General features: G+C 34.5%; 2 protein-coding genes across 8 annotated transcripts; one reads left to right on the forward strand and one right to left on the reverse strand.

Annotated features, from left to right (window-relative positions):
- The first annotated feature begins 4,596 nt into the window (after nucleotides 1-4,596).
- Nucleotides 4,597-14,402, forward strand: LOC105123018 (F-box only protein 6-like). 3 transcript variants are annotated; one of them, XM_011022457.1, is made up of 3 exons: nucleotides 4,597-4,871; nucleotides 9,684-9,778; nucleotides 12,917-14,402. In XM_011022457.1, exons 1-3 carry the CDS (start codon nucleotides 4,827-4,829, stop codon nucleotides 14,160-14,162), a joined length of 1,386 nt encoding a protein of 461 aa, XP_011020759.1. In that variant the 5' UTR covers nucleotides 4,597-4,826; the 3' UTR covers nucleotides 14,163-14,402. The 3 variants fall into 3 exon arrangements, with proteins under 3 accessions (XP_011020759.1, XP_011020757.1, XP_011020758.1); XM_011022455.1 differs by lacking the exons at nucleotides 9,684-9,778; nucleotides 12,917-14,402 and adding exons at nucleotides 7,542-7,547; nucleotides 8,101-9,590 and having other exon boundaries at nucleotides 4,597-4,965; XM_011022456.1 differs by lacking the exons at nucleotides 9,684-9,778; nucleotides 12,917-14,402 and adding an exon at nucleotides 8,105-9,590 and having other exon boundaries at nucleotides 4,598-4,966.
- An 836-nt stretch (nucleotides 14,403-15,238) lies between these two features.
- On the reverse strand, nucleotides 15,239-24,271 carry LOC105123019 (uncharacterized). Of its 5 annotated transcripts, none has more exons than XM_011022460.1 (4): nucleotides 19,470-19,688; nucleotides 16,914-19,281; nucleotides 16,273-16,428; nucleotides 15,239-15,675 (listed from the first exon to the last, which is right to left on the reverse strand). In XM_011022460.1, exon 2 carries the CDS (start codon nucleotides 19,242-19,244, stop codon nucleotides 16,953-16,955), a length of 2,292 nt encoding a protein of 763 aa, XP_011020762.1. In that variant the 5' UTR covers nucleotides 19,245-19,281; nucleotides 19,470-19,688; the 3' UTR covers nucleotides 15,239-15,675; nucleotides 16,273-16,428; nucleotides 16,914-16,952. The 5 variants fall into 5 exon arrangements, 3 of the variants coding, with proteins under 3 accessions (XP_011020762.1, XP_011020761.1, XP_011020760.1); XM_011022459.1 differs by having other exon boundaries at nucleotides 15,239-15,672; nucleotides 16,914-19,347; nucleotides 19,470-19,679; XM_011022458.1 differs by having other exon boundaries at nucleotides 16,914-19,347; nucleotides 19,470-19,679.
- Nucleotides 24,272-26,052: the final 1,781 nt, after the last annotated feature.

A 26,052-nucleotide genomic window follows, 5' to 3' on the forward strand; every position in this document is an offset into this window, starting at 1 on the left:
CTAATGTGCATACGTTTGTGGGTGTGTGAACTATTTACATACACCATGACTAAATAATATTTATCCTCATTTTTCATTTGGATAAGAATACAAAATGTCTACAACAAAGTTAAAAGTCCATATCGCTGCCAAAAGGCAGCAGTATCTGAGTGTTGAGATGGAGACCAGTGATTCACCAACCGACCGGTCTTGCAAAAATTTCTTTTATTCAACGGTAATCTGGCCTTTTTTTTACCAAAACTCAGAAAAATCCATGCTTTTGATACATCTACGAAATTCTTTTTTTTCCCCCAATAAAATTGCAATATCTGACAGTCCACTTTACGAATAATTAATAGTTCTGACTAATTATCTTGATCATGGAAAACTTGCACCGAGAGGATTTTTCATGTGGTTATGTCTACATCAAAGCAAGACTTCATTTTAATCTTTAAAAATCAATTATGAATCCTTGAGTTGCTAAGGTACCCCCACCAAGTTTTTCATCCATGATGAGGTTCGCATGAATTCAGAATGCTTGAGTGCTAAGTTTTTAATTTTGCTGACCTGAACCGTTTTTTCTAGTCAAAGTCGCTCATGAATAATATTTGATATTTTATAAATTTAGAAATTTTTTAATTTTTAAATAATTATTATTTAAAAAACAATACAACCATACTAACAATAAATGTAAAATAAGAAGTGAATTTTTTTTTTTTACCTTTGAAGAGGTACCATAGTTCTTTTTTTATAGCCTATCAGGCTATATTTTTTTTTTTAAAAAAATACAAAATAAAAGTAATATATTTTTAATTCATCATAATAAAATATCTTTAACTAATTAAAGAATAAATTATTCTTGATTAATCATAATAAAAAATATTTAACTTATTAAAACTATCATGAAGCTAAAAAAATTTCAGAGTTAAAAAAATTATAAATTTAATGTTTAACTGAACTTGAAGATGATGAGATTGATAGTTTATTATATCCACATATATATTTGAGCTTAAAGCTTAGTTGAATTCGAAGATATTGAGTTATTATCTTATTGTATGATATTTTTTTAGAAGAAGAGAATTCAAGTGAAAAAATAAAATATCTCTAACTTATTAGAGTAATTATGAAGCTAAAGATTTCTTCAAAGTTTAAAAAATTATAAGTTTGGTGTTTGACTAAACCTAAAAATAATAAAATTAATAACTTATTAGACCCATATACCTTCAAATTTAATGGCTGATTAAAGCAGAAAATCATGAGTTATTATCTTATCTCATTGATATGTTTTTAGAAGAAGAAGATCCAGGTAAAGAACGAAAAAAAAAAACTTATCCGTCAATCCACGGCGCCATAAGTTGAAGAATCAACATGATTATTTAAATAATATCAAATAAAAGAAAATTAGGGAGGAAAATACAGATTGAGACCGAGCAATATAATTATCCTGATTCTTTTAATTGAATCACTTTCAAATGCATGTCCTGGGCACATTCTGATCCTGACTAGTCTATTTTCTTTCAATAACTTGAACCCAATTTCATCTATAATTCTTTCTTGCATCTTACTGAGTTTTCAATTCATAATCATGAGAGGAAAATTAGAGATGAAGAGATTAACCTAGCAGGAGAAAAGGGATGCATTGTTGGAGTTTTATACGTTGAAGCAACAATAATTTAATGCCGTCTGGGCTGTGACCATACGTTAGGCTGTCGATGCATCGTTTGCCACTTACATGACTTCGAAGTTGAGATTTATTCCCGATATCTGTGACATCTTACCTGTGAACGGCCACCATTAGGTCACAGGCTAGCACTTGGTTGGAAGTCTCAAACTTTAAAATAAAAAGAGAGTCATATAAAAAGATTTTGTGAAAATATAAAATAAACATGTTTTTTATTTTCATTATTTCTTTCTGTTTTATTTTAAAATAATAACCAAATAACATGACTCAAATACAATAAAGGAGTAATTAAATCTGAAATCTAGGATAAATTAATTTAAATATTTTAAAAAAATCATTGAAATATTCTAAATACCATGTGTTATCGTGATCTAAACTGTTTTTTAAAGGTATTTATATATATATATATTGATATTAATATATTAAAATCATAAAAAATATGAATTTAATATTTTTAAAAAACAAAAATTACTATATTTTCAAATAGTTATAGTAATTATTAAATAATAAGATATTCAATAGTGTGATAATAATTATTTTTAAAATATTTATTTTTAATATCAATATGTATTAGAATTCATTCAAATATTCCATAAAAAATGACGGGTGTTGACAAGAAATAAAAAGAGAGAGGAAATAATGGGTGGGAGAGAGTGGTGATGATTACTCACAGGATACATCATTATCTCGTGCGTATATATATATTTTTATTATCAAAGCAGGTACTTTCGTAATTCTAACAAAGTCATCATAAAACGGGAAAAAAGTGGAGGGACAATCATGCTGAGTGCGTGGACAGGAGAAAGGGAAGGAGAATTAAAGAAAATGCCTCGAGGAGACATGTGACCTCAGCCGTTGATTTTCTTTTTACCAATAATAAAAAAAAAGCTTCATAAAGGTTTTTGGGTTCGGTCTTCTTGTCGAATCACCATAATAGTCCCCGTGTTCACACTTGCCGCACGTGGAAGACTGGCGCAAGTGAGTATCCTATATGGATGCTCTTATATAAATTTGAGTTTTTTATTAAAAAATATTTTTTATTTTAATATGTTATTATTAAAAATAATTTTTTAAAAATCAAATATATTATTTAATAATTAAAAATAACCACTATTATAATCTCAAACTGAAGATATCATACAATAAAAAAACCAATGATTTATCCTTTCACAGTGATGCCCTTAATTGATTTGTTGAGGAATAAAGTGTTCGGTATTGTCCGGTGAGACTGGAAATACTTAAAACGTTCTTTCTATAGCATCATTCTCCCTCCCGGACCTGGCCAAATTTTGAGGAATATTGAGTGCATATGAAAATGGTGAAATAATAAAATTTACCAAAAAATAAAATAAAAAAATTATAAGTAGAAAGTCCAAATATTTTCATAAAATAAAAATAAAAATAAAAATAATAGATTATGTTCATGCACTTTGCGCATTAGTATTGTGGTTATGTGTTTGTTATGTAATGTATAATATTTTTTATTTTAAATATATTAAAATAATTTTTTTATTTTTTTATTTTCTACGTTAAAACTATCTAATAATATCTAAAAAATGTAAGTTGGATATTTTTTAAATAAAAATCAATTTAAAAAATACTTTAATGAGCAGCAGCCCAATGCAATGTCAAATTAAGTATACGTGTTCCTTTCTTAGCCGGATCATGTCCCACTGAATAAAATCTTCATCGATTTCAAATGTAGTAAATGACTTATTTTTGACTAGAGTCTTCAAGTAAGCTCTTATTTAGTTCAGGTCCTTTTAGTTTGAGAATCTATCACTTATTCCTCTATTTTATTTTATTTTTTTAACTCAATCCCTTTATAAGTTTCTCATGGTAATCTAATTGCTTGACCCCTAGGATTGTACCCCATTTCTTGACAAATTTTCAAATATCAACCATTCAACACAAGTCTTTAGACGTTTAAGAAATTAGCAGTCAATTCTAGTCACGTGACTAACCTTTGATTTTCAAAAATTGGCCTAACATGCAAAATGTTAAAAAAACATGGCGACTGAATTATATGTCGAGCTCATCACGTTTCACTTCTACCCTTTATAATCTACCGATGTTATCCTCTTCCCTTTCACAAATGTCCAATCTTACCCCTATAACCCCATCAATACTCCACTTCTATCCCTGTAGTTTGAGTCTACTAATTTTATCCCTAGTTTTCAAGAAGTACCAATTTTACCCCTAAAAGTTAAGTAATTTACTTTTGAATATGATGTTTTAGACCTTTCTACTTTCCAACATTTTTTGTGAGAAATTGTTGCATTAATGAGATCTAAGAGGAAGATGAGAGAGAAGTAAAATAAACTACGAACAAAATGAGCTTTTTGTGCGTTATTTTCTTGTAAAGGGGGTAGAATTGAAAGCTTTTAAAAAATACAGCACGAAGTTAGGAAATTTTAAAATAATAGGGTAGCATTATTAGAACATCAATCAATCTATAAAGATAAGAATATAGTTTACACAAATTATTATCGGCAAAGCCGATAAAAAACAAAGAAAACAATAATTTCAACAAAAAAAACAAAATCCCAAATCCGGAAGCACAAGCAACCAAACCCAGGTGCCAATTACCAAATAACCAAGAGATAAAGAGACGAGGGCTAAAAAGGAAAGTACGAAAAAAGAAGGTTAAAGATAATCCGTACAAAAGGAGACACAGAAAATTAGAGGTTGAAATTGTGGAAGAAATTATATTTTATTTAGAAATATATTAAAATAATATTTTTTATTTTAAAAAACTTATTTTAATATTATCATATTAAAATGTTTTAAAAAATAATTTAAACTAAAGAATATTTTTTAAAAAAATCACGGTCGAATAAAAAAAAAACTCTGCCAAAGAGCGTTGTGTTTCCTGCAAGCGACCGTTTTTGTTTTGATAATTGCGTGCGGGTTAGAAATAATTACTTTACAATAACCACAAGAGAGAGGAAAAAAAAACAACAATCGATTATAAAACGGGCCAGTTCTGTTTCTGACGCCTACTGGCCAACCCAGAGGAAGGAAAGAGCATTCGTAAACACTATAGAGAAGAGAGTGAGGAAAAGAGAGGAAGACAAAAGGGGGTGGTGCGTGTGCGGTGGTATTGGTGTGGGTAGGGGCGGTGTTGGTGGTGGCGGCCGTCGTGAGTGGCGGAATACGCCGTAGCATGGAAGAAGAGCTGGCCATGCTTAGGCAATTCATTGGTCAGCTTGTAGACCTTTTCAATCTCTACGGCTCTCCTCTCCCTCCCTTTGATTCTCTTCAACTCCTTCACTTTCACAACCAACAACAAAACAACAACAACAGGTCTCTCTGTAGATCTCTTTCATTTCTTGATTTTTATTTCTTCCTCTCTGTCTGCTCCACTACGACCTATCATTTCTTCCTTTTTCTTAAATTTCACTTCATTTGCTACTTAGGTATTCTGCTTTTTCCCCCCTTGGCTTTAAGGTTACTTTAATAATAATAATAATTTTACTCTTAACATTGTTTCGTCTTGGCTTTTAGAACTTGTTGTTATGTTTCCGTCAAATATCTCTCTTAGTCTGTCCAATTGTTTGGTTTTGGTACGGACAGTCTCAAGCTCTTAGCAGTTATGTTTCTTTTTTGGTTCATTTCACTGTTCAACGTCCTCCCCTGTTTCAGGAAAGCTTTTAAATCTGTTCTTTGAGAAAACAGAAATGATTCATTCTTATGTGATTTTTATAGTACTTGTTAAGTTGTGGTAAATTACGAACATAGGATTTCAGGTATTGGATCCTTCACTAGATTCTTAATGGGTCTTGAAATCATGCATAAATTCTGTGTTTTTTTTTTTTCCTGTTTTGTGGTGGCATCGGTTTAAGAATTTAAATTTAGCCTGATCACCCCTCATGTTCTCATGTTCATGGTTCTCCCGAGAATGATAAGAGTGAAAGAATAAATCACGGGGAATCGAATGAATTATAGAGAGTTGCATACTGTCCAATTTGCTTCTCGAGAATCAAATTATCGTGTATGAAAAATCACCAAGGGCGTTGTTGATTTTGTTTCCTGTGTTTTTTCTTTTCAAATATATTTGCGAACATGCTTGCAATCGAGGTCCTCTTATAGCTAAAAGTCACAAAAAACTGTAACACCTTTTGCTGCTAAGATTTTTCTTTTTATCTCTCAGTTTGCATGTGAAGAGATGCTTGGATTTTCCATATTTACTTTTGGGATTGGATTAAAAATGTCATTAAACTTACGTGTTTGGATTTGAGATATTGGCGCTTGCCCCAGGAGACTTGCATCCCCTGCATCAATTGATTTAAGAGTGCTTTTGTCATTCTGTCGCATCTTAAGATTTTCACTGAACATGCCCATATAGGTCACGTGGAAGTGATTCTTGGGAGTTGAGGCTCATTTCTTGCGATGAGCTCTGTTATTATTTATAAGTTAGGATTGGCGTTAGCAACTTTCCTGGTGCTATGGAAACAGTGTTGGACTTGCAACCACCTTGGGGAATCAGAGTCTAAAGAGCAGTCAATTCATACTAAAATTGTGATATAGGTGATTGTCACTAAATTTCCCTTACAAGATCCTAATCTGGCAGGAGTTAGAAACACAGTTGAGCGACCTCCTTTTCTTTTCCAGCCTGTTGTGAATGGCATGGAATTTTTGGACAGTGATGCTTTCCCCTAGGAATTCCTGATTAATTTGCGTTCTTCTGTGCGAAAAAATATAAAACTAACAATATTGCTTTGTACTATCATGTTAATAAATGTTAGCCATATCTCTGTCAATATTCTGACTGCCTGGGTTGATATTGTTATCGACAAGGGAAGCCTCTATGATGTTGTTTATATTCTTGCTGGGATATGCCACAACCATGGTTGAAGGCCAGGAGAGGAGCTGAATGTAAAATAGGGCTGAAGGTAGGGGAAATGATTTAATATAAACCTAGGATCTTGCAGATGATAGCTGGCATAGGTTACTAGTCTCAACTCATTTTAAGCTTCTTTGTACGCCTCAGGCTTGGAACTTTTGGGATGTCAGAGTAGGTACTGAAGAAATCTTCAAACAGGTTGTTTGGAAGATTTAGTTTCTAGTTTCTAGCACTAATTCGTTCTTGTATGCTTGAACCTGGTTTATTTTGGGACATTTTGTTGAGTAGGTCACCAGAACTACATAGAAGTCCATTTTGATAATTGTGATTTGTTTTTTTGTTTTATTTTTTGGAAATTTTGTGATCACTCCATTTTTTTCCCTTTAGCCAGTCAAGAATTTATCAAAATGAACTCACATTAGGATCTTACTAGTAAGAATCATGGGATATGCTAGATTTTCATGCAAGAATCTTGTATCTATTGGCTCTGCTAGTTGATCCTCACTCCATCTGTGTGATATTTCTCGTCTTTTATTGCTTATTATTTCTAATCATTGGTTCTCTAAAATTTCTTTTTTCTGTGTTTTCTCCCTTGTATGTTTCCTGCATAACTTTCAATTTGATTAGCATACTGCGCCTAAGAATTCCTCCTTAAAAATAACAGTGGCACGAATGTCCCTACCTTGCATTGTCACATGGAATGAACTTCCTGTCTCTCACAATAGCTTCCTTCTGTATATTTTTGGTTCCATCACCACCAATACTTGTACTCTTGAATCTTGCTATTTTATGCTGCTTGTGGATCTGCGGACAAAGACAGAAATATCTACAGCATGCATGCATATCTATAGGAGAGCCCACTTCTCATGTGAAATGACGAAGCACTGTGAAAAGATGGCGAGCTCAACCACAGACCAGAAAATGCCATACATTGTCTAGATGGAATATATTCATGCAATGCCATTCCTTGCTATTAAAAATTAAAAATTAAATGTGGCAAAGAAGTTCTTGAAAAAAATGAGAATATGTATATAAACAACAGGAAAAACTGAGTTCAAAGAATGTATATGTGTGCTTTGGATTCAGTTTTTCCTGTTAACGAGATCTTTATAGGTTTTTTCCCCTTTTTTACAGTTTTGATACTCTCTAACTATACTCCTCCGCTTTAACACGTGGTTAACATAAATAGTAGATTTCTTGGCAAAATGATAAAAAGAAAAAACATGCTTGCTGTTTAGTTTAGAATTCTCGAGTACAGGCATCAAGATCTCAATGCTGTATTATGTCTGCATCTGTTACCTCTATTATGTTTTTGGTTTTCCAAGCATAAACATTTGAACTAGACTCACAGGCATTAGATTGAATATGATTATGTGTAGGTCATTTGAAATTTACTTGACCGGATTTTCTGGCTGTGGCATATTTCAGCTTGTTGAAGCCCAATTTGTGATTTTGAGCATCTCTGTGTTTATATTTTTTTCACAACCTGATATCTGCTTATTTTTTAGTAATGATTTTTATGCTGAATTATTTTGGGTTTGTGTGTTAGTACCACCATGCACTCTGTTCACAGTGTGAATTTCTTAGCTCTTTTACAGGTGGTGCGTCCTCAATCTTGATGATGGCTCTGCAGATGATTACTGTAGCCTTGTGATGGCGGCTGGAAAATCTAGAAGGTTCAAGATGTTGGAACCTGGCAAGCCTCCAGCCTCCAAGAAACCTCGAAAGGAGCGGAATCGAGGAAAATCAGTTGGAACTACCAGTTCAAATGAGGTTATGCAACAAGAGATTTGGAAAGAATTCCCAGAAGACCTGTTTGAAGCTGTTATTGCTAGACTTCCAATTGCTACATTTTTCCGCTTTCGCTCGGTTTGTCAAAAATGGAACTCCTTGCTTGACTCTCGAAGTTTCTCTCAGCATTGTTCCCAAGTTCCACAAGCCAACCCCTGGTTTTACACCATCACTCATGAAAATGTGAATTCTGGAGCCATGTATGACCCTTCTTTGAAGAAGTGGCATCACCCAACTATAAGTTACCTGCCAACAAAGATGATTGTCTTACCAGTTGCTTCTGCAGGGGGTCTTGTGTGCTTTCTTGACATTGGTCACAGGAACTTCTATGTCTGCAACCCTCTGACTCAATCTTTTAAAGAGCTGCCACCAAGGTCAGTGAAGGTCTGGTCCCGTGTTGCTGTGGGGATGACTTTGAATGGCAGTGCAGCCAGTGGGGGCTACAAGATCTTGTGGGTGTGCTGTGATGGAGAGTATGAAGTTTACGACTCACTGAAAAATTCTTGGACCCGACCAGGAAGCATGCCCTCTTTTATAAAGCTACCCCTATCACTGAACTTCCGGTCACAAGCAGTTTCCCTTGGAGGTACGCTTTATTTCATGCGGTCAGATCCTGAAGGGATCGTGTCCTATGATATGGTTACTGGGGTTTGGAAGCAATTTGTTATGCCAGCCCCACTCCATCTGAGTGATCCCACACTTGCAGAATGTGGGGGGCGGATCATGCTCGTTGGCTTGCTAACAAAGAATGCAGCCACATGCGTGTGCATATGGGAGCTGCAGAAGATGACACTCTTGTGGAAGGAGGTAGACAGAATGCCAAATATATGGTGCTTAGATTTCTATGGAAAGCACGTTAGGATGACTTGCTTGGGCAACACAGGTTTGCTCATGCTGTCACTAAGATCAAGACAAATGAACCGACTAGTTAGTTACAATGTGGCGAGCAGGGAATGGCTCAAGGTTCCTGGTTGTTTGGTGCCACGTGGGAAAAAGCGGCAGTGGATTGCATGTGGCACTGCCTTCAATCCATGCTTGACTGCAACAACTTAGCCTCTACTTCTTGTGGCAATATTTGCACGTTGTTGCAGCGGATTTTACATATTTAGTGGTTGGCTGCAAGGTTTTGCTGCTGATTTGTTCCGGGACCAGCTTCCTTGGATGTTTTAATGAAGTAGACGATACCAGGGGTTTAATATAATGGTATCTATTCATGTACAAACATGTTGTCTAATAACTTTTGAATTGAAAATTCACGTTTGAAATGGAATTTCACTGGTTCAGATCTGTCCATTTTAAAGTGGAAGGAGCCCTTAAAATTTTTCCCAAATCCCAGGCTAATGATAGCTTCCGCTCAGAATTGCCACCTGATTAATTTCAATTGAGGTAGACCTTTTCAATCTCTACGGCTCTCCTCTCCCTCCCTTTGATTCTCTTCAACTCCTTCACTTTCACAACCAACAACAAAACAACAACAACAGGTCTCTCTGTAGATCTCTTTCATTTCTTGATTTTTATTTCTTCCTCTCTGTCTGCTCCACTACGACCTATCATTTCTTCCTTTTTCTTAAATTTCACTTCATTTGCTACTTAGGTATTCTGCTTTTTCCCCCCTTGGCTTTAAGGTTACTTTAATAATAATAATAATTTTACTCTTAACATTGTTTCGTCTTGGCTTTTAGAACTTGTTGTTATGTTTCCGTCAAATATCTCTCTTAGTCTGTCCAATTGTTTGGTTTTGGTACGGACAGTCTCAAGCTCTTAGCAGTTATGTTTCTTTTTTGGTTCATTTCACTGTTCAACGTCCTCCCCTGTTTCAGGAAAGCTTTTAAATCTGTTCTTTGAGAAAACAGAAATGATTCATTCTTATGTGATTTTTATAGTACTTGTTAAGTTGTGGTAAATTACGAACATAGGATTTCAGGTATTGGATCCTTCACTAGATTCTTAATGGGTCTTGAAATCATGCATAAATTCTGTGTTTTTTTTTTTTCCTGTTTTGTGGTGGCATCGGTTTAAGAATTTAAATTTAGCCTGATCACCCCTCATGTTCTCATGTTCATGGTTCTCCCGAGAATGATAAGAGTGAAAGAATAAATCACGGGGAATCGAATGAATTATAGAGAGTTGCATACTGTCCAATTTGCTTCTCGAGAATCAAATTATCGTGTATGAAAAATCACCAAGGGCGTTGTTGATTTTGTTTCCTGTGTTTTTTCTTTTCAAATATATTTGCGAACATGCTTGCAATCGAGGTCCTCTTATAGCTAAAAGTCACAAAAAACTGTAACACCTTTTGCTGCTAAGATTTTTCTTTTTATCTCTCAGTTTGCATGTGAAGAGATGCTTGGATTTTCCATATTTACTTTTGGGATTGGATTAAAAATGTCATTAAACTTACGTGTTTGGATTTGAGATATTGGCGCTTGCCCCAGGAGACTTGCATCCCCTGCATCAATTGATTTAAGAGTGCTTTTGTCATTCTGTCGCATCTTAAGATTTTCACTGAACATGCCCATATAGGTCACGTGGAAGTGATTCTTGGGAGTTGAGGCTCATTTCTTGCGATGAGCTCTGTTATTATTTATAAGTTAGGATTGGCGTTAGCAACTTTCCTGGTGCTATGGAAACAGTGTTGGACTTGCAACCACCTTGGGGAATCAGAGTCTAAAGAGCAGTCAATTCATACTAAAATTGTGATATAGGTGATTGTCACTAAATTTCCCTTACAAGATCCTAATCTGGCAGGAGTTAGAAACACAGTTGAGCGACCTCCTTTTCTTTTCCAGCCTGTTGTGAATGGCATGGAATTTTTGGACAGTGATGCTTTCCCCTAGGAATTCCTGATTAATTTGCGTTCTTCTGTGCGAAAAAATATAAAACTAACAATATTGCTTTGTACTATCATGTTAATAAATGTTAGCCATATCTCTGTCAATATTCTGACTGCCTGGGTTGATATTGTTATCGACAAGGGAAGCCTCTATGATGTTGTTTATATTCTTGCTGGGATATGCCACAACCATGGTTGAAGGCCAGGAGAGGAGCTGAATGTAAAATAGGGCTGAAGGTAGGGGAAATGATTTAATATAAACCTAGGATCTTGCAGATGATAGCTGGCATAGGTTACTAGTCTCAACTCATTTTAAGCTTCTTTGTACGCCTCAGGCTTGGAACTTTTGGGATGTCAGAGTAGGTACTGAAGAAATCTTCAAACAGGTTGTTTGGAAGATTTAGTTTCTAGTTTCTAGCACTAATTCGTTCTTGTATGCTTGAACCTGGTTTATTTTGGGACATTTTGTTGAGTAGGTCACCAGAACTACATAGAAGTCCATTTTGATAATTGTGATTTGTTTTTTTGTTTTATTTTTTGGAAATTTTGTGATCACTCCATTTTTTTCCCTTTAGCCAGTCAAGAATTTATCAAAATGAACTCACATTAGGATCTTACTAGTAAGAATCATGGGATATGCTAGATTTTCATGCAAGAATCTTGTATCTATTGGCTCTGCTAGTTGATCCTCACTCCATCTGTGTGATATTTCTCGTCTTTTATTGCTTATTATTTCTAATCATTGGTTCTCTAAAATTTCTTTTTTCTGTGTTTTCTCCCTTGTATGTTTCCTGCATAACTTTCAATTTGATTAGCATACTGCGCCTAAGAATTCCTCCTTAAAAATAACAGTGGCACGAATGTCCCTACCTTGCATTGTCACATGGAATGAACTTCCTGTCTCTCACAATAGCTTCCTTCTGTATATTTTTGGTTCCATCACCACCAATACTTGTACTCTTGAATCTTGCTATTTTATGCTGCTTGTGGATCTGCGGACAAAGACAGAAATATCTACAGCATGCATGCATATCTATAGGAGAGCCCACTTCTCATGTGAAATGACGAAGCACTGTGAAAAGATGGCGAGCTCAACCACAGACCAGAAAATGCCATACATTGTCTAGATGGAATATATTCATGCAATGCCATTCCTTGCTATTAAAAATTAAAAATTAAATGTGGCAAAGAAGTTCTTGAAAAAAATGAGAATATGTATATAAACAACAGGAAAAACTGAGTTCAAAGAATGTATATGTGTGCTTTGGATTCAGTTTTTCCTGTTAACGAGATCTTTATAGGTTTTTTCCCCTTTTTTACAGTTTTGATACTCTCTAACTATACTCCTCCGCTTTAACACGTGGTTAACATAAATAGTAGATTTCTTGGCAAAATGATAAAAAGAAAAAACATGCTTGCTGTTTAGTTTAGAATTCTCGAGTACAGGCATCAAGATCTCAATGCTGTATTATGTCTGCATCTGTTACCTCTATTATGTTTTTGGTTTTCCAAGCATAAACATTTGAACTAGACTCACAGGCATTAGATTGAATATGATTATGTGTAGGTCATTTGAAATTTACTTGACCGGATTTTCTGGCTGTGGCATATTTCAGCTTGTTGAAGCCCAATTTGTGATTTTGAGCATCTCTGTGTTTATATTTTTTTCACAACCTGATATCTGCTTATTTTTTAGTAATGATTTTTATGCTGAATTATTTTGGGTTTGTGTGTTAGTACCACCATGCACTCTGTTCACAGTGTGAATTTCTTAGCTCTTTTACAGGTGGTGCGTCCTCAATCTTGATGATGGCTCTGCAGATGATTACTGTAGCCTTGTGATGGCGGCTGGAAAATCTAGAAGGTTCAAGATGTTGGAACCTGGCAAGCCTCCAGCCTCCAAGAAACCTCGAAAGGAGCGGAATCGAGGAAAATCAGTTGGAACTACCAGTTCAAATGAGGTTATGCAACAAGAGATTTGGAAAGAATTCCCAGAAGACCTGTTTGAAGCTGTTATTGCTAGACTTCCAATTGCTACATTTTTCCGCTTTCGCTCGGTTTGTCAAAAATGGAACTCCTTGCTTGACTCTCGAAGTTTCTCTCAGCATTGTTCCCAAGTTCCACAAGCCAACCCCTGGTTTTACACCATCACTCATGAAAATGTGAATTCTGGAGCCATGTATGACCCTTCTTTGAAGAAGTGGCATCACCCAACTATAAGTTACCTGCCAACAAAGATGATTGTCTTACCAGTTGCTTCTGCAGGGGGTCTTGTGTGCTTTCTTGACATTGGTCACAGGAACTTCTATGTCTGCAACCCTCTGACTCAATCTTTTAAAGAGCTGCCACCAAGGTCAGTGAAGGTCTGGTCCCGTGTTGCTGTGGGGATGACTTTGAATGGCAGTGCAGCCAGTGGGGGCTACAAGATCTTGTGGGTGTGCTGTGATGGAGAGTATGAAGTTTACGACTCACTGAAAAATTCTTGGACCCGACCAGGAAGCATGCCCTCTTTTATAAAGCTACCCCTATCACTGAACTTCCGGTCACAAGCAGTTTCCCTTGGAGGTACGCTTTATTTCATGCGGTCAGATCCTGAAGGGATCGTGTCCTATGATATGGTTACTGGGGTTTGGAAGCAATTTGTTATGCCAGCCCCACTCCATCTGAGTGATCCCACACTTGCAGAATGTGGGGGGCGGATCATGCTCGTTGGCTTGCTAACAAAGAATGCAGCCACATGCGTGTGCATATGGGAGCTGCAGAAGATGACACTCTTGTGGAAGGAGGTAGACAGAATGCCAAATATATGGTGCTTAGATTTCTATGGAAAGCACGTTAGGATGACTTGCTTGGGCAACACAGGTTTGCTCATGCTGTCACTAAGATCAAGACAAATGAACCGACTAGTTAGTTACAATGTGGCGAGCAGGGAATGGCTCAAGGTTCCTGGTTGTTTGGTGCCACGTGGGAAAAAGCGGCAGTGGATTGCATGTGGCACTGCCTTCAATCCATGCTTGACTGCAACAACTTAGCCTCTACTTCTTGTGGCAATATTTGCACGTTGTTGCAGCGGATTTTACATATTTAGTGGTTGGCTGCAAGGTTTTGCTGCTGATTTGTTCCGGGACCAGCTTCCTTGGATGTTTTAATGAAGTAGACGATACCAGGGGTTTAATATAATGGTATCTATTCATGTACAAACATGTTGTCTAATAACTTTTGAATTGAAAATTCACGTTTGAAATGGAATTTCACTGGTTCAGATCTGTCCATTTTAAAGTGGAAGGAGCCCTTAAAATTTTTCCCAAATCCCAGGCTAATGATAGCTTCCGCTCAGAATTGCCACCTGATTAATTTCAATTGAGTAACATTTGCCTTGGCTAAATTTTGTCTGCAGCCCGCAGCAGGGTTAAGAGCAGGAATCGAAGTTTCACTACTAAGAAATGCCATCAAAACTCACTCTTTGCTTGCATGATGAGAGCTCAATTTCCTGCATTTGGCACAGCATCTAATGTGATGTGCATGGTCGATTATTTTAAAGCTAGAAGATGGGTTAGTTAATTTACATGAACTCTGCCGTTTTATCAGTTCACTCATGAAGAACTACATCAAAGGTGCTATAACGTTTGAAGATCCCTTAGGGGGTAAGAGAAAAGCTTACAGCACAAAGCAATTGCCCGAGGAAAGGGGTTTTAAAGTGAAGCGAGTAGAAAACAGCAACCCCATGGTTTTGCTTAGCAGTTAATAGATTGTGTACGCAAGATTCATGCTCCACGGATAAAAAATTTTAGATTTTCATAAATTTTCACGGGATTCACGATATGAGACCTGCTAATTATAATTCTGATATGTATAACTTCTCAAACATCATCGGTTCAAACATAGATTAGTATTATAAATTTTAAAATCACTGCAAATTTATACCATCATTAACTTTAACTTCAGAACTTCAGGATTTCAGAAAATTAATCAAAATATACATAAACTAGTTCAAACACTCGCATTACAAAAATAAAATAAAATAAAATAAGAACTTTATAATTATAGAGTCATCTCGTAACATAGTAACAGCACCGGAGAACTAGTACAAAATGCAATTGCTGGATGCTGACATAATAATTGTCATCAGTAATGTTAATTCAAGTAAGTTCACAGGAAAATCAAGGCCGGGGCCTATCCCTCTGTTTAAGTCAATCCAGCCTGATTGTAGTGGCTCGACTGCTAGAGGACCCAAGCTAAGGGATGTCAAACCGAAGCCAGTTCTCTGAAGCAGCTTCAATTTAAATAAGGAAATACGCACAACTAAAATGAACATTTTTAATTATCCAGTCATGGTGAGGAGCACGTTTTTCAATCGAACGTTGGAGTTCTTTCAGTAGAAGGACAAACATTGATCTAGTACACAAGTATTCTCCATCTATCCTACATGCTATCAGGAAAGGGAACCGAAACAACCAACCATCCACTGCTGCCATCTCCCAAAATCAGTGACAGTTTAAGCCATGCCTCCGCTGGTGGCTGTCCTGATTATCTTGAATAGAGCTGCTAGAAAGAAAAAAAAAAAAAACATGATCAACGACTAGGAAATTTTCGGTTCCTCACAACAGAAATATGCAGGCACACAACATCACTGTACTTGTTTATAGAAGTCGTGAGATACTCGTCCAGCCAACGTGATAATACGACTGATGAGAATGAAAATAATATGAATGGAAGGAGATAGCATCATAGTTATCAAGTTTTTGTTCCGCCACGAGCAAATGCAAGAATCCACACTGGAAAGGACATGAACCCTATTTTCAGGACTCATTAAATTGTAAAATGACAATTTCAATCCAAAAGTGGCAAATTCCCATGTTTATGATTTTCAAGGGCAATCTTCAGACTCCAAATTCAATTCTAGCACAACGCTGCTATGTTTGAAGACTACATTTAAATAATTCAAAAAAATATGAAATTAATAGCCAATTCACCTAGCAACAATCTTCAGGAAATCATAAATTGAGCAAGTTTAATTACATTACTTAAAAAATTAAAAATCAGGACATCAGGATTTGTTGAGAGAAAATTATAAACATGCCTAAGACAAATAAAAGAAAGCTTAGAGACAATGAAAAGAGGGTTAAATGAAATTTGGCTCACATGATCCAGTGAAAACAAACATGAAGAATCCAAGGAGAACAGGACCAACAGGACAGTCCTTTCCCTTTTTCTTGGTTGTTTCAGGCATGCTCATCTCTTGGTAATGTTCTTTTCAAATCTATCAACTTTCATATCCGCAAGATACCTTGATGTAGTCTGAGCGGACAACAATAATCACAATAACACAAATCAATCCTCAACATATATCATAATCTCGTAAAGCTAAAGTGCAATGTGCATAACATTATTACAGATGTAGAAGAAAACAATCAAATTCTAATTTACAAGGACATTATTTGCCACACAAAATTTTAGTTCATAATCTGCAGAAAAAAAATATTGATTTCTAACCTTCTTAAAATAAATTAAAAAAAAAATGCATTATTCAGCTATCACTAATCCAGATATTATTAATAGCAAAATAATTGGCCAGTTATTCTATCATACAACACACAAAAAAATTAGAGCAAAATATAACATAGAAAATAAATTTTGCCGATCAGATCAGTTTGATCACTCGTCATTTTCCTGTTCCAAATCCAACTGAACAAGGTAACAGAACAAAATACAAACAGATTAAAAACCCAGAACTCTCAAAATATAAAGGAATAAGAAGCAATTATTATAGAACTACAAATTACCATGGTTAACAGTGAGGGACATCCCGTAGCTGGAAATGGTCACGAAGTTACAGGTGACTGGCTCTTTCCTTCATTACTTTCTTCGCTCTCCGTTTTATTTCCCCCATTCTCCACAATCTCTTCTTCCTTGACATCTTCCACAACCTGAAGAAGTTCTGATGGAGTAGCTGCTGGGTCCAGCTCTCTGCAACCTTTCGGAGCATTGGGACCTTCTTGACCCATAAGCAAGTATGAGGGAACATGGTGTGAAAATCGAAACATCTCTTCCCTTGGGATCCTTCTGACTTCCTTGGGGTCCAAATGCTGGTGAAACACAGTCTTGAAACCAGCAACTTTTACCAAGGGAGTAACAGTTACACCTAGTTCTTCACTATAGTCTTCAAGTACTTCCACCATGTCATACTTGTGTATCAGCTCATCTGCTGTCAGCTCGTTCCATTCAGGGGACCAATTCCTATAGAGAGCCCAAACATCCCCTTTCCTCGGATATACACGAATTACCCCGCCTGTTCTTTTTATCCACCTAACCTTGTGTGAAAAGGAATTGAGTGAGTTATATATCTCATATCTGCCCACTCTGAAATCGCCACAAGTTTTTGAGAAGCCAGAACCAACCCAACTTAGTAGGCCCAGTTCACTATTAGTTTTAGAATTAAGCCAACTGATCCGCATTTTGAACGGATTCAAAGAAATTACACTGTGGATCATAGCATAATATCGGGGCATCCCATCATCATCATCATATGCAGCCCATACCTGGTTTTCCCCAAAACATCTTTCAGTTCGATCTTTGTCAAAATCGTGAAAATCAGGATCTGGGACATTTATTGACATCGTTTCCAAAGTTTCAGCATCTGTCTTCATGCCAGAAGTGATGGGAGAAATTTTGATGTCATTGACTCCATTTTCCATATCCACGGACTTGTTCTGTTCAGTTATGTCGTCAGGGTTTGACAAAGAATTTTTCCCCTGATCAATTGCTTTCTCATTCTCCACCCCCTTTCCGGGGGCAGATTTAACTACTGTAGCGGACTTCCATTCATTTATAATCTTGCGAATGTCTGTCTTTGCCCTCTCCATTAGTACGGTTTGAGTTTCAAACTTGGAGACATCCCTCATGCCGTAGGGCTTAGTGATTCCATTCACCATATTTTCAGAACTTTCCTGCCTAAATCCAGATATATTAGCTGTGCCAGCTCGTCCAAATCCCGTTGTAAATGGACTTCCGTTGTTTCCATGGCCAACATCTTCCATTCCTCTTCTTCTCTTAGCAGCATTAGAATGTACATTAGAAGATGCACTAGACATCTTTTTTGAAGCAGCACGATTCTTTCTCTTCATGGCCTCCTCTCTTTTTGTAGCTGCCTGTGCTTCCTCGCGCTCTCTCTTCACTTTTTCATATGCCCGCTGGACCACACTTACAGCTTGAGCAGCAGTTGTAGAGCCACCAGCTCTAGAGAAAGCGCCCCACTGAAAGTTACCCTGGTTATATGAATCAGGATCACGGGATCCCCCTGCTCCCAAATTTGATGAGGCAACATCACTCCTTCCAGAATGAGATGTGTTTCTGCTAGTAGCAGCTTGATGGTTTGAGTTCTGCTGCTGCTTAAAAGAACTCGATGGTGCAGAAGACCTAGAAGCATGCAAAGGAGGGGGTGGCATTTCAACGGCTAAAAATGGCTCATGGCAATTAGGACATAGTAGCTTATGATTAAGATAGACTCTGAGATACTCGTATTGCATCTTGCATCCATGACAGACAGTCCAAAAGGTATTGGGTTTCGTCTTATAAGATGAAGCAGGAGTTGAAGAATGGCCGGTTCGAGATGTACTTTTGTTCGTCTTCACACTCGATTTGGTGAAATTGAAAAACCCATTGGACCCTGGTTTTGCTGATGAACTCCCAAAAGAAGATGAACTCTTTTGAAATACTTTCCCATTTCTTCTCTGGTCATATGCCATCCTCTTGGTTTTATCGGACAATAAACTCCATGCCTCGGAAATAAACTTAAATGCACCATCTGCTCCAATAGACTTGTTTTTATCAGGATGAAGCATAAGAGCCAGCTTCCTATAATGTTTCCGCACCACTTCATCATCTGCTTGCGGATCTGCACCAAGTATCCCATACCAATCTGCTTCCCCATTTATTTTGTTCCCGGCAGCAACATACACATCAAGTGTAGCCATCATCTGAGGAATCCCTTCAAGTCCAGGATACAAGTTCTGGGCCTTCAGAGCAAATTTCTTTGCCCCCGCAATGTCTTTCGCCGAGAACTTCTTCTCAGCAATCTCTTTGGCTCTGGTGGCCTCATCTTTGTTGCATTCCATTTTTATGCTCTCTCACTCTCCTTTTTTAAGGAAAACACTAGCACACACCAAGGCAGATTTCAGATTCAACAAAGTTCAGCTACCCTGTTCCTTTGTGCAAATTCTGAATAAATGAAATATTAATATCAACTATCTGTCGGGTTTCTGGTTCAAAATCCGATCGCATAGATTTTTTAAACAGACTAAAAAACACACATGTCTCAAAGAATGAAAATTACTAATTACCATGGTTACAGCAGCGACGGAGGGAGATGCGGTGGCCGGAAACGGCCACGAAGTTACAGCGATTCCCACTCTTTCCCTCTCCGGCGAGATGGTCTCTTGTCTCTGCCCTTTAGTTTCCTCCTCCTCTCTCGGTCGTTTGGTTATTGTTATTATTTATTTATTGGGGTTATAAGAAAAAAGATTGGACGAGACTCGTCTGTGACATAGAGTGTTGTTTTTTTTGACAGGGCATCGACACGACCATTCGAAAGGATCTAACGGTTTATAACTGATGCGTAAACATGTAAAACATCAACATAAACCATGTGTCCGATAACATCTTACCCCTTCAAAAATATATCGAAATGTGATCTCAGCTATCCACGAAATTTATTTATTCTTGTATTTTTAAATGACAAGAATTTAAGAAAATATAAGAAAAATCTTTGCAAGAAATAAAGGTTATTTTCTGCTGTTACTTGAAGGGATTGCAATTACCGTGTTTAATTCCTTCCAGTTACGAACTATTAAATATATTTATTTATTATATTTTAAGATTTAGTCTTGAGTTAAACTTGGTATTTCGATGCAAGTTAAATAAATTATTTTTTACATAAAAATAATATTATGCTGTTGCAAGTATGTTTTGAGATATTATTTGAAAGTGTGGTTTAACATATTTTTTAAAAGAATGATTTTTTTAATAAATCTTTAAATTAATATTTTTTAGTATTTTTTTTATTGTTTTGATGTCAAAATAGATAAACATTTGAAAAAAAATATTATTTTGATATATTTTTAAATAAAATATATTTTAAAAAACACACTACACTGTAATCTAAAACAAAAAAAAATACATAATTCAAATCATAGACTTCAATAAGTTGAATAAGTTAGCTTTAATTTAAATAGAAAAAAAAAACATGAAACAACAAGAACGCTAAATCAAGTTTTTAAAAAAAAGTGATTAGGTTAACTCTAGAAAAAAATATTTTTTTTCAAAATAAAACAAATAATGTATCTTAATTCACAACTCATTAAATACAAAATAACAAAATAGTATAGAAAAATAACATAAAAACCAGTATTGCTTAACACGATTTAGCATGACAAATATGTAATCTAAAAAATACGGGTGAGCCAACTTGAAATATTATGCTAAACTCATGACTCGGATTTTGAGATTGAAATAATCTAATAAAAAAATAATAAGAATTATCAAAAAATTTAAAAAATATGTTAGTTTTTTAAATTCATGACCCAGAGCATTAGTCTTGAAGTATCTTATTTTAAAAAATTATAAAGTCTAATTTTCAATCAATTAAATTGAACAATGAAATTGAAAAAAAATCAATTATAGAAAATAGTTTTAAAAAATAACAATCAACTAAATGAAGATCAAAATTCAAATACAAACTAAATTTTTTATTTGATTGAAGAGTAAAATTGAAAAGAAAAATCAGTTCAGCAAAAGGACAAAAAATAAAAAAATAATGATCAAAATTAATAAAAAAAATTATGATTGAAAGGTTAGATTTAAAAGAATAATAACATTTCCGAAAAGGCCTAGAAAAAAATAGAAATCAAAACAATGGGTCAAATTATAAAACATAATACCATCAATTTAGATTAAAAGATGAAATTAAAAACAAATAAAACTTTTAAAACAAGGATAAAAATAAAAAATAAAAGGAATGAGGACGAAATTAGAAAATATAATATGTGTAAATTATGATGGAAAAATAAAATTAAAAATAAATAAAACTTTTATAAAAGAGTTAAGAGTAAAAATAAATAAAAAAATAAAAAATAAGAATTTAAGTTTAAATATCAATAACAAACAAGTCAAATTGTAATTTTTAGAGAAAAGAGAGAAAATAAAATAAAAAAACTTCTACCAATAAACCAAACTACCAATACTAACATGTTTTGCTCCAAATGAAAGATAACATGATGATGCTTTCAATTATAAAATGAAAGGATATGTTTGGATGCAGAGAGACACCGTATATGTCGTTTAAAGTACACAGGCTCCAACTGATATCGTAAACTCTCACATTTTTATTTTTTAATTTGGCTAGATATAAAATTGCTTTTAAGTTGGCTAAATAACTAAAAATAAACTATTGTGACAATTTTTTTTTCTTGATTCTAGATTTAATATTTTTGTTTTTATATGTATTTTGATCGTTTTACTATATAATTAATATGAAAAAAATATTTATTTATTTATTTATTCCTATTTAATCTGGTAATGACAAATGGGTCATGTAAAAATATTTAAATACCCTTAATTGCTGCCTTAATTGCTAGTGTTAAGTTTTTGAATGAATGGACAAAATTATTATTATACTGTTCAATGAACATTTTTTTTTTTGGTGTCCAGCTACAATGTTTTTCAATAAGTTTTAGCTTCTTATGATATAATAATCCATGTATCTTAAAACGGTACATTAAATATTGTAAAAACTTTCATAGACAATTTAGAATGGCTAATTCACTTTTATAAATATATCTGTATATAATTAAAAAAAAAAGTTGTGTTGTATTTACTAAATACTAAAAAGAAGTTATAAGGTGAATCATTAATGAAAAATTCGTATAATATTCAAAGATTTATCAACAAAACTACGTAAACAAATGATCAGTGTAGTATTCTTCACAACTTAAAAAATCATGTTTCTTAACATTTTTATTTTATGTTTTTTGATGGTTTTGATTTGTTAATGTTAAAAATATATTTTAAAAAAATTTAAAAATATTATTTTAATATATATTAAAAAAAAAAACTATTATCACATTAACTACAGGAATGGTTGAGCTCATAGTGGATTTACTTATGAATGGACCTGATAATTGTCATGTTTGAAAGCAGATTTTCGCATTTCTGACTTGTAATTCTTTTTGAGTTTTGGGTTTAAAGAGAAGAAATGAGTTCGTTTCTTCTCCTGTTTTGTTGTTGCGAGGAAGATGAGAGACGGGCTTTTATCGGGAGGTTAGGATTCTGGAAGGATTGGTTAGGGTTTTTTTCAGATGTAGAATTAGGCGTGCCATTTTGAGGTTGGAGAGATTTATTTTTTTTTTGTGGGGGGGTGCATTTTTTGTTGGCAGGGCATATGCGGCAGAAATGGAACGCTTCGTGGCTTTAAGGGTAGTAAAAAAATTGCTGGGTTTTTGAAGTTTGCGTGTAGTAGATTTGGAAGTAGTTCTGATGTATTATTTCTTCATTCGTGATCCGAGCTTGTCCCATCTCAGGTTTTGAGACTAGGTTTCTGACCACGAGCACTGCCCTGCACGCACTTAACAAACAATCGATGAAAAAGAAAGGGCCGGCCTTGCAGCATCCGAGTATTCCATATCTGCGAAAGGGCTACCGTCCGAGGAACACTCTTTACATTCATCGGATCAAATTTCAACCCTTCATGAGATTTCCTGGTACGAGACCAGTTAAAGGATGGCCGACTTTTAGACATTCTGTCAAAGTCATCCAAATTCACAGAAACATGGCATTGGGTTTGGATGAAGACCACCCTTCAGCCTGATCACAGAGGCTAAGCGTCCTGAGATGTCAAGCCTAAGCCAGTTATCTAAAGCAGCTTCAATGGAAATATGGAAACATGCAAAACTAAAATGAACAATTTAATTAAGCAGCACGGGAAAGGCAACAGTTTCACATCAAACATTCGAGTTCTTGAGTAAAGGTTAACAATAGATATAGTAAAAGTGTTTTTGTCTCTCCTACATGCATGCTAATAACAAATGAGATGAAAACAACCATATGCGGCTGCCATCCCCAAACAATTTAGGCCATGCCTCCGTCTGTAGCTGTCCTGATTATCTGGAATAGAGCTGTTGCAAACAACAATGAAAATCTGATTAATGACTAAAATTTTAGGTTACTCAGCAGCATAACTGAATAGAACCGAATTACATGATTCTACTTTTTTGAAGGACTCGCAAAATCTTGATCCAAACACCAGAGATGAGCAACGAAATCATTTAAATGGATAATTTTCTAATCAAGAACAATGTTCCCTGTTTCAGCTAGATTGAATGGTAAAATGACCATTATTTCATTCTAAAAAGTGGCAGATGTGAGGCCATCTTAAAGATCCCAGACACAATCCTAGCACATGGCAGCTGCTACATTTGACAACTATATCCATTTAGATAATAAGAAACAAGCAAACATGGAATAATCATGTATGCAACGAGCTTCAGCAAACTACAACTTCCCGCAAATCAGATTAATTCCCAAATAATTAAAGGTTAAATAAAGGAAACGGGGCTTACATGATCCAATGACAACAAAGATGAAGAATCCAAGGAGAAGAGGACCTACGGGATAGTCCTTTCCCTTTTTCGTGGTTGTTTCGGGCACAGCTCCTCTCCTAGAAATGTTCTTGTCAAATCTATTGACTTTCCTATCAGCAAGACGCCTTGATGTAGTCTAAACACACATAAAAGTAATGAACACAAATCAATCATCAATTCTCAAATTGAAACGCAACATCATCTTAATATGCCAAAAAAATAACTTTTGCGGATCAGGTAGGTTCAATACGATCGCATTAGATAATTAAACAGATCAAAAACAAACACTTCTCAAACTATTGATCAACAAAGGAGAAGTAATTATAAAATTACTAATTACCATAGTTACAACAGGGAGATCTGGTGGCCGGAAACGGTTAGAGCGAAAAAGCGCGGCACGAGGTTACGGGCGTGTCCGAGTCTTCACCTCTCCGGCGAGATCTTTCCCTGGGGTCTCGCTTTTAGGATTTTATTTCTCTCCTATCTCTCGATCTGTTTTCGATATTTCTTTTCGCTTATATATACATGTATATAGCGAAACAAAACAACTTGATGATAGGTTCCCCGGCCGATGCGTCACTGACTTTGCTGTGATTGGCTATATCCACGCGAAGAGAACACTTGTCCTGTTTTTATTGCATATTAATAGGTGTACGTGGACAAGAGGTCGACGTGGAATTTACATGAGAAGCGGTGTCGAAATGGTTTTACCTGTATTTTGACTCCCTCTCTCTCTCCCGGCTAAATTATAAATTAGTCAATGTAATTTTATACAATGAATTAAATAGTTTTTTATTTTGAAATTATTAATTAGTGTATTTTTAAAATTCATTTATAATTCATTTTTTGCAGCTCATTTTATGTTTTTCTTTATTTTAAAAAATAGAAAACGGAAAAAATGATATGGAAAGATTGATGGAAAAACAAAGTATCTTTTGGAAATAAAAATATTAAATTAAACATGATCGACATTGGTACAATGACTGATTAATTATTTTTAAAATTAAAGATATTTTTAATTTATTTTACAAAATTAAAGGAATTAATTTACAATTTACTTTTTTAAAGTAATTCAAAGTGCAAACCAATTAAAAAAAGTCTTTGAATTGGTTTAATGACGATAAAAATAGTTTTATGACTCGTCAATTAAAAAACAATAAGAAAAATTAAAAAAAAATAGTCAATATTGTTTGTTGTTATTGGATGGTTCTACAATAAATAATAAAATTCTTTATGAATTTCTTATAACCACGCGTTTGAGTTTATATTTTGCATGTAATAGGACGATTAAAACAGAATGAAAAATTCTTATATCCCCACTTATATTTTTTTTTTGTTTTGTTACAGTATAATGATCTTTTTGTCATTTCTAAAAAAATTATTTTTAAATTAGTTATTATAAATTTGTTTAGAGGTATTGTTAACTTTTCCATGTGTTAATGAATAGTTAAATAACCAAAAAGCCCAGACAAAAAAACAACAAATATTGTCAGGATTGTTTTTGTCTTCCTTTGTTTTTACAACAAAATTAAGCAATATCCTTTGATCTAAAAATTAACACGTGGAATTAGAGGTAAAAGGGTATTTTTGCCTCGTATATTTTGTAATTGTTAGTATGATCCATAATAATATCATTTAGCATTTGTTTAATATTTTTTAATTAAAAAGGTTGTTAATGTGCAGAAAACTCTGTATAATTTTTGTGATGCATGTGATATCTCTCAATTATTGGAAATGTACTTCCACGATCTCATTTTATTACTCGTTATCTTCTTTTTTTCGAGTGAAGTGTGTAATACATGGTGGTTGGTTTATCATCAAGTGACTTTTCTTCTTCTTTTTTTCTTTCATTTATTTCTTGTCAAGAATAATTTATGGACCTTATTGTTATTGGACTTTTAGATCCAATTCTTTTGATTTTTGATTTTTGATTTTTTTTGATTTTTTTATATTCAATTCATTCAATTATAAATTGTACTAATAATGTTTTTTATAATAGTTATTATAATAATGATATTGGTAATGGTAATAATTGTGATTGTGATAATAATAATAATCTATTATAATAGTAATATTAATAATTATAATAATAGTAATAATAATTGTTGTGGTGATAATGATGTGATGACAATAATAATAACAATAGTAATGATACTATTAGAAGTAATGATAACTGTTATAATAATCATAATAATAGTAATGATAATAACAATAACAGTAATAATTTTTAATTTTATCCTTCAAGTCGTGTTTATATATATTTTTAACAACACAATAAAAATACTATTAA

The sequence above is a fragment of the Populus euphratica genome, unplaced genomic scaffold (genome assembly GCF_000495115.2).
Source record: "Populus euphratica unplaced genomic scaffold, PopEup_1.0 scaffold8.1, whole genome shotgun sequence".
Taxonomy (NCBI): Eukaryota; Viridiplantae; Streptophyta; class Magnoliopsida; order Malpighiales; family Salicaceae; genus Populus; species Populus euphratica.

What these genes read in the sequence shown, in the direction of transcription:
- LOC105123019 (XM_011022460.1), bottom strand. Translation starts at nt 19,244, where the DNA reads ATGGAATGCAACAAAGATGAGGCCACCAGAGCCAAAGAGATTGCTGAG.
- LOC105123018 (XM_011022455.1), top strand. Translation starts at nt 4,827, where the DNA reads ATGGAAGAAGAGCTGGCCATGCTTAGGCAATTCATTGGTCAGCTTGTA.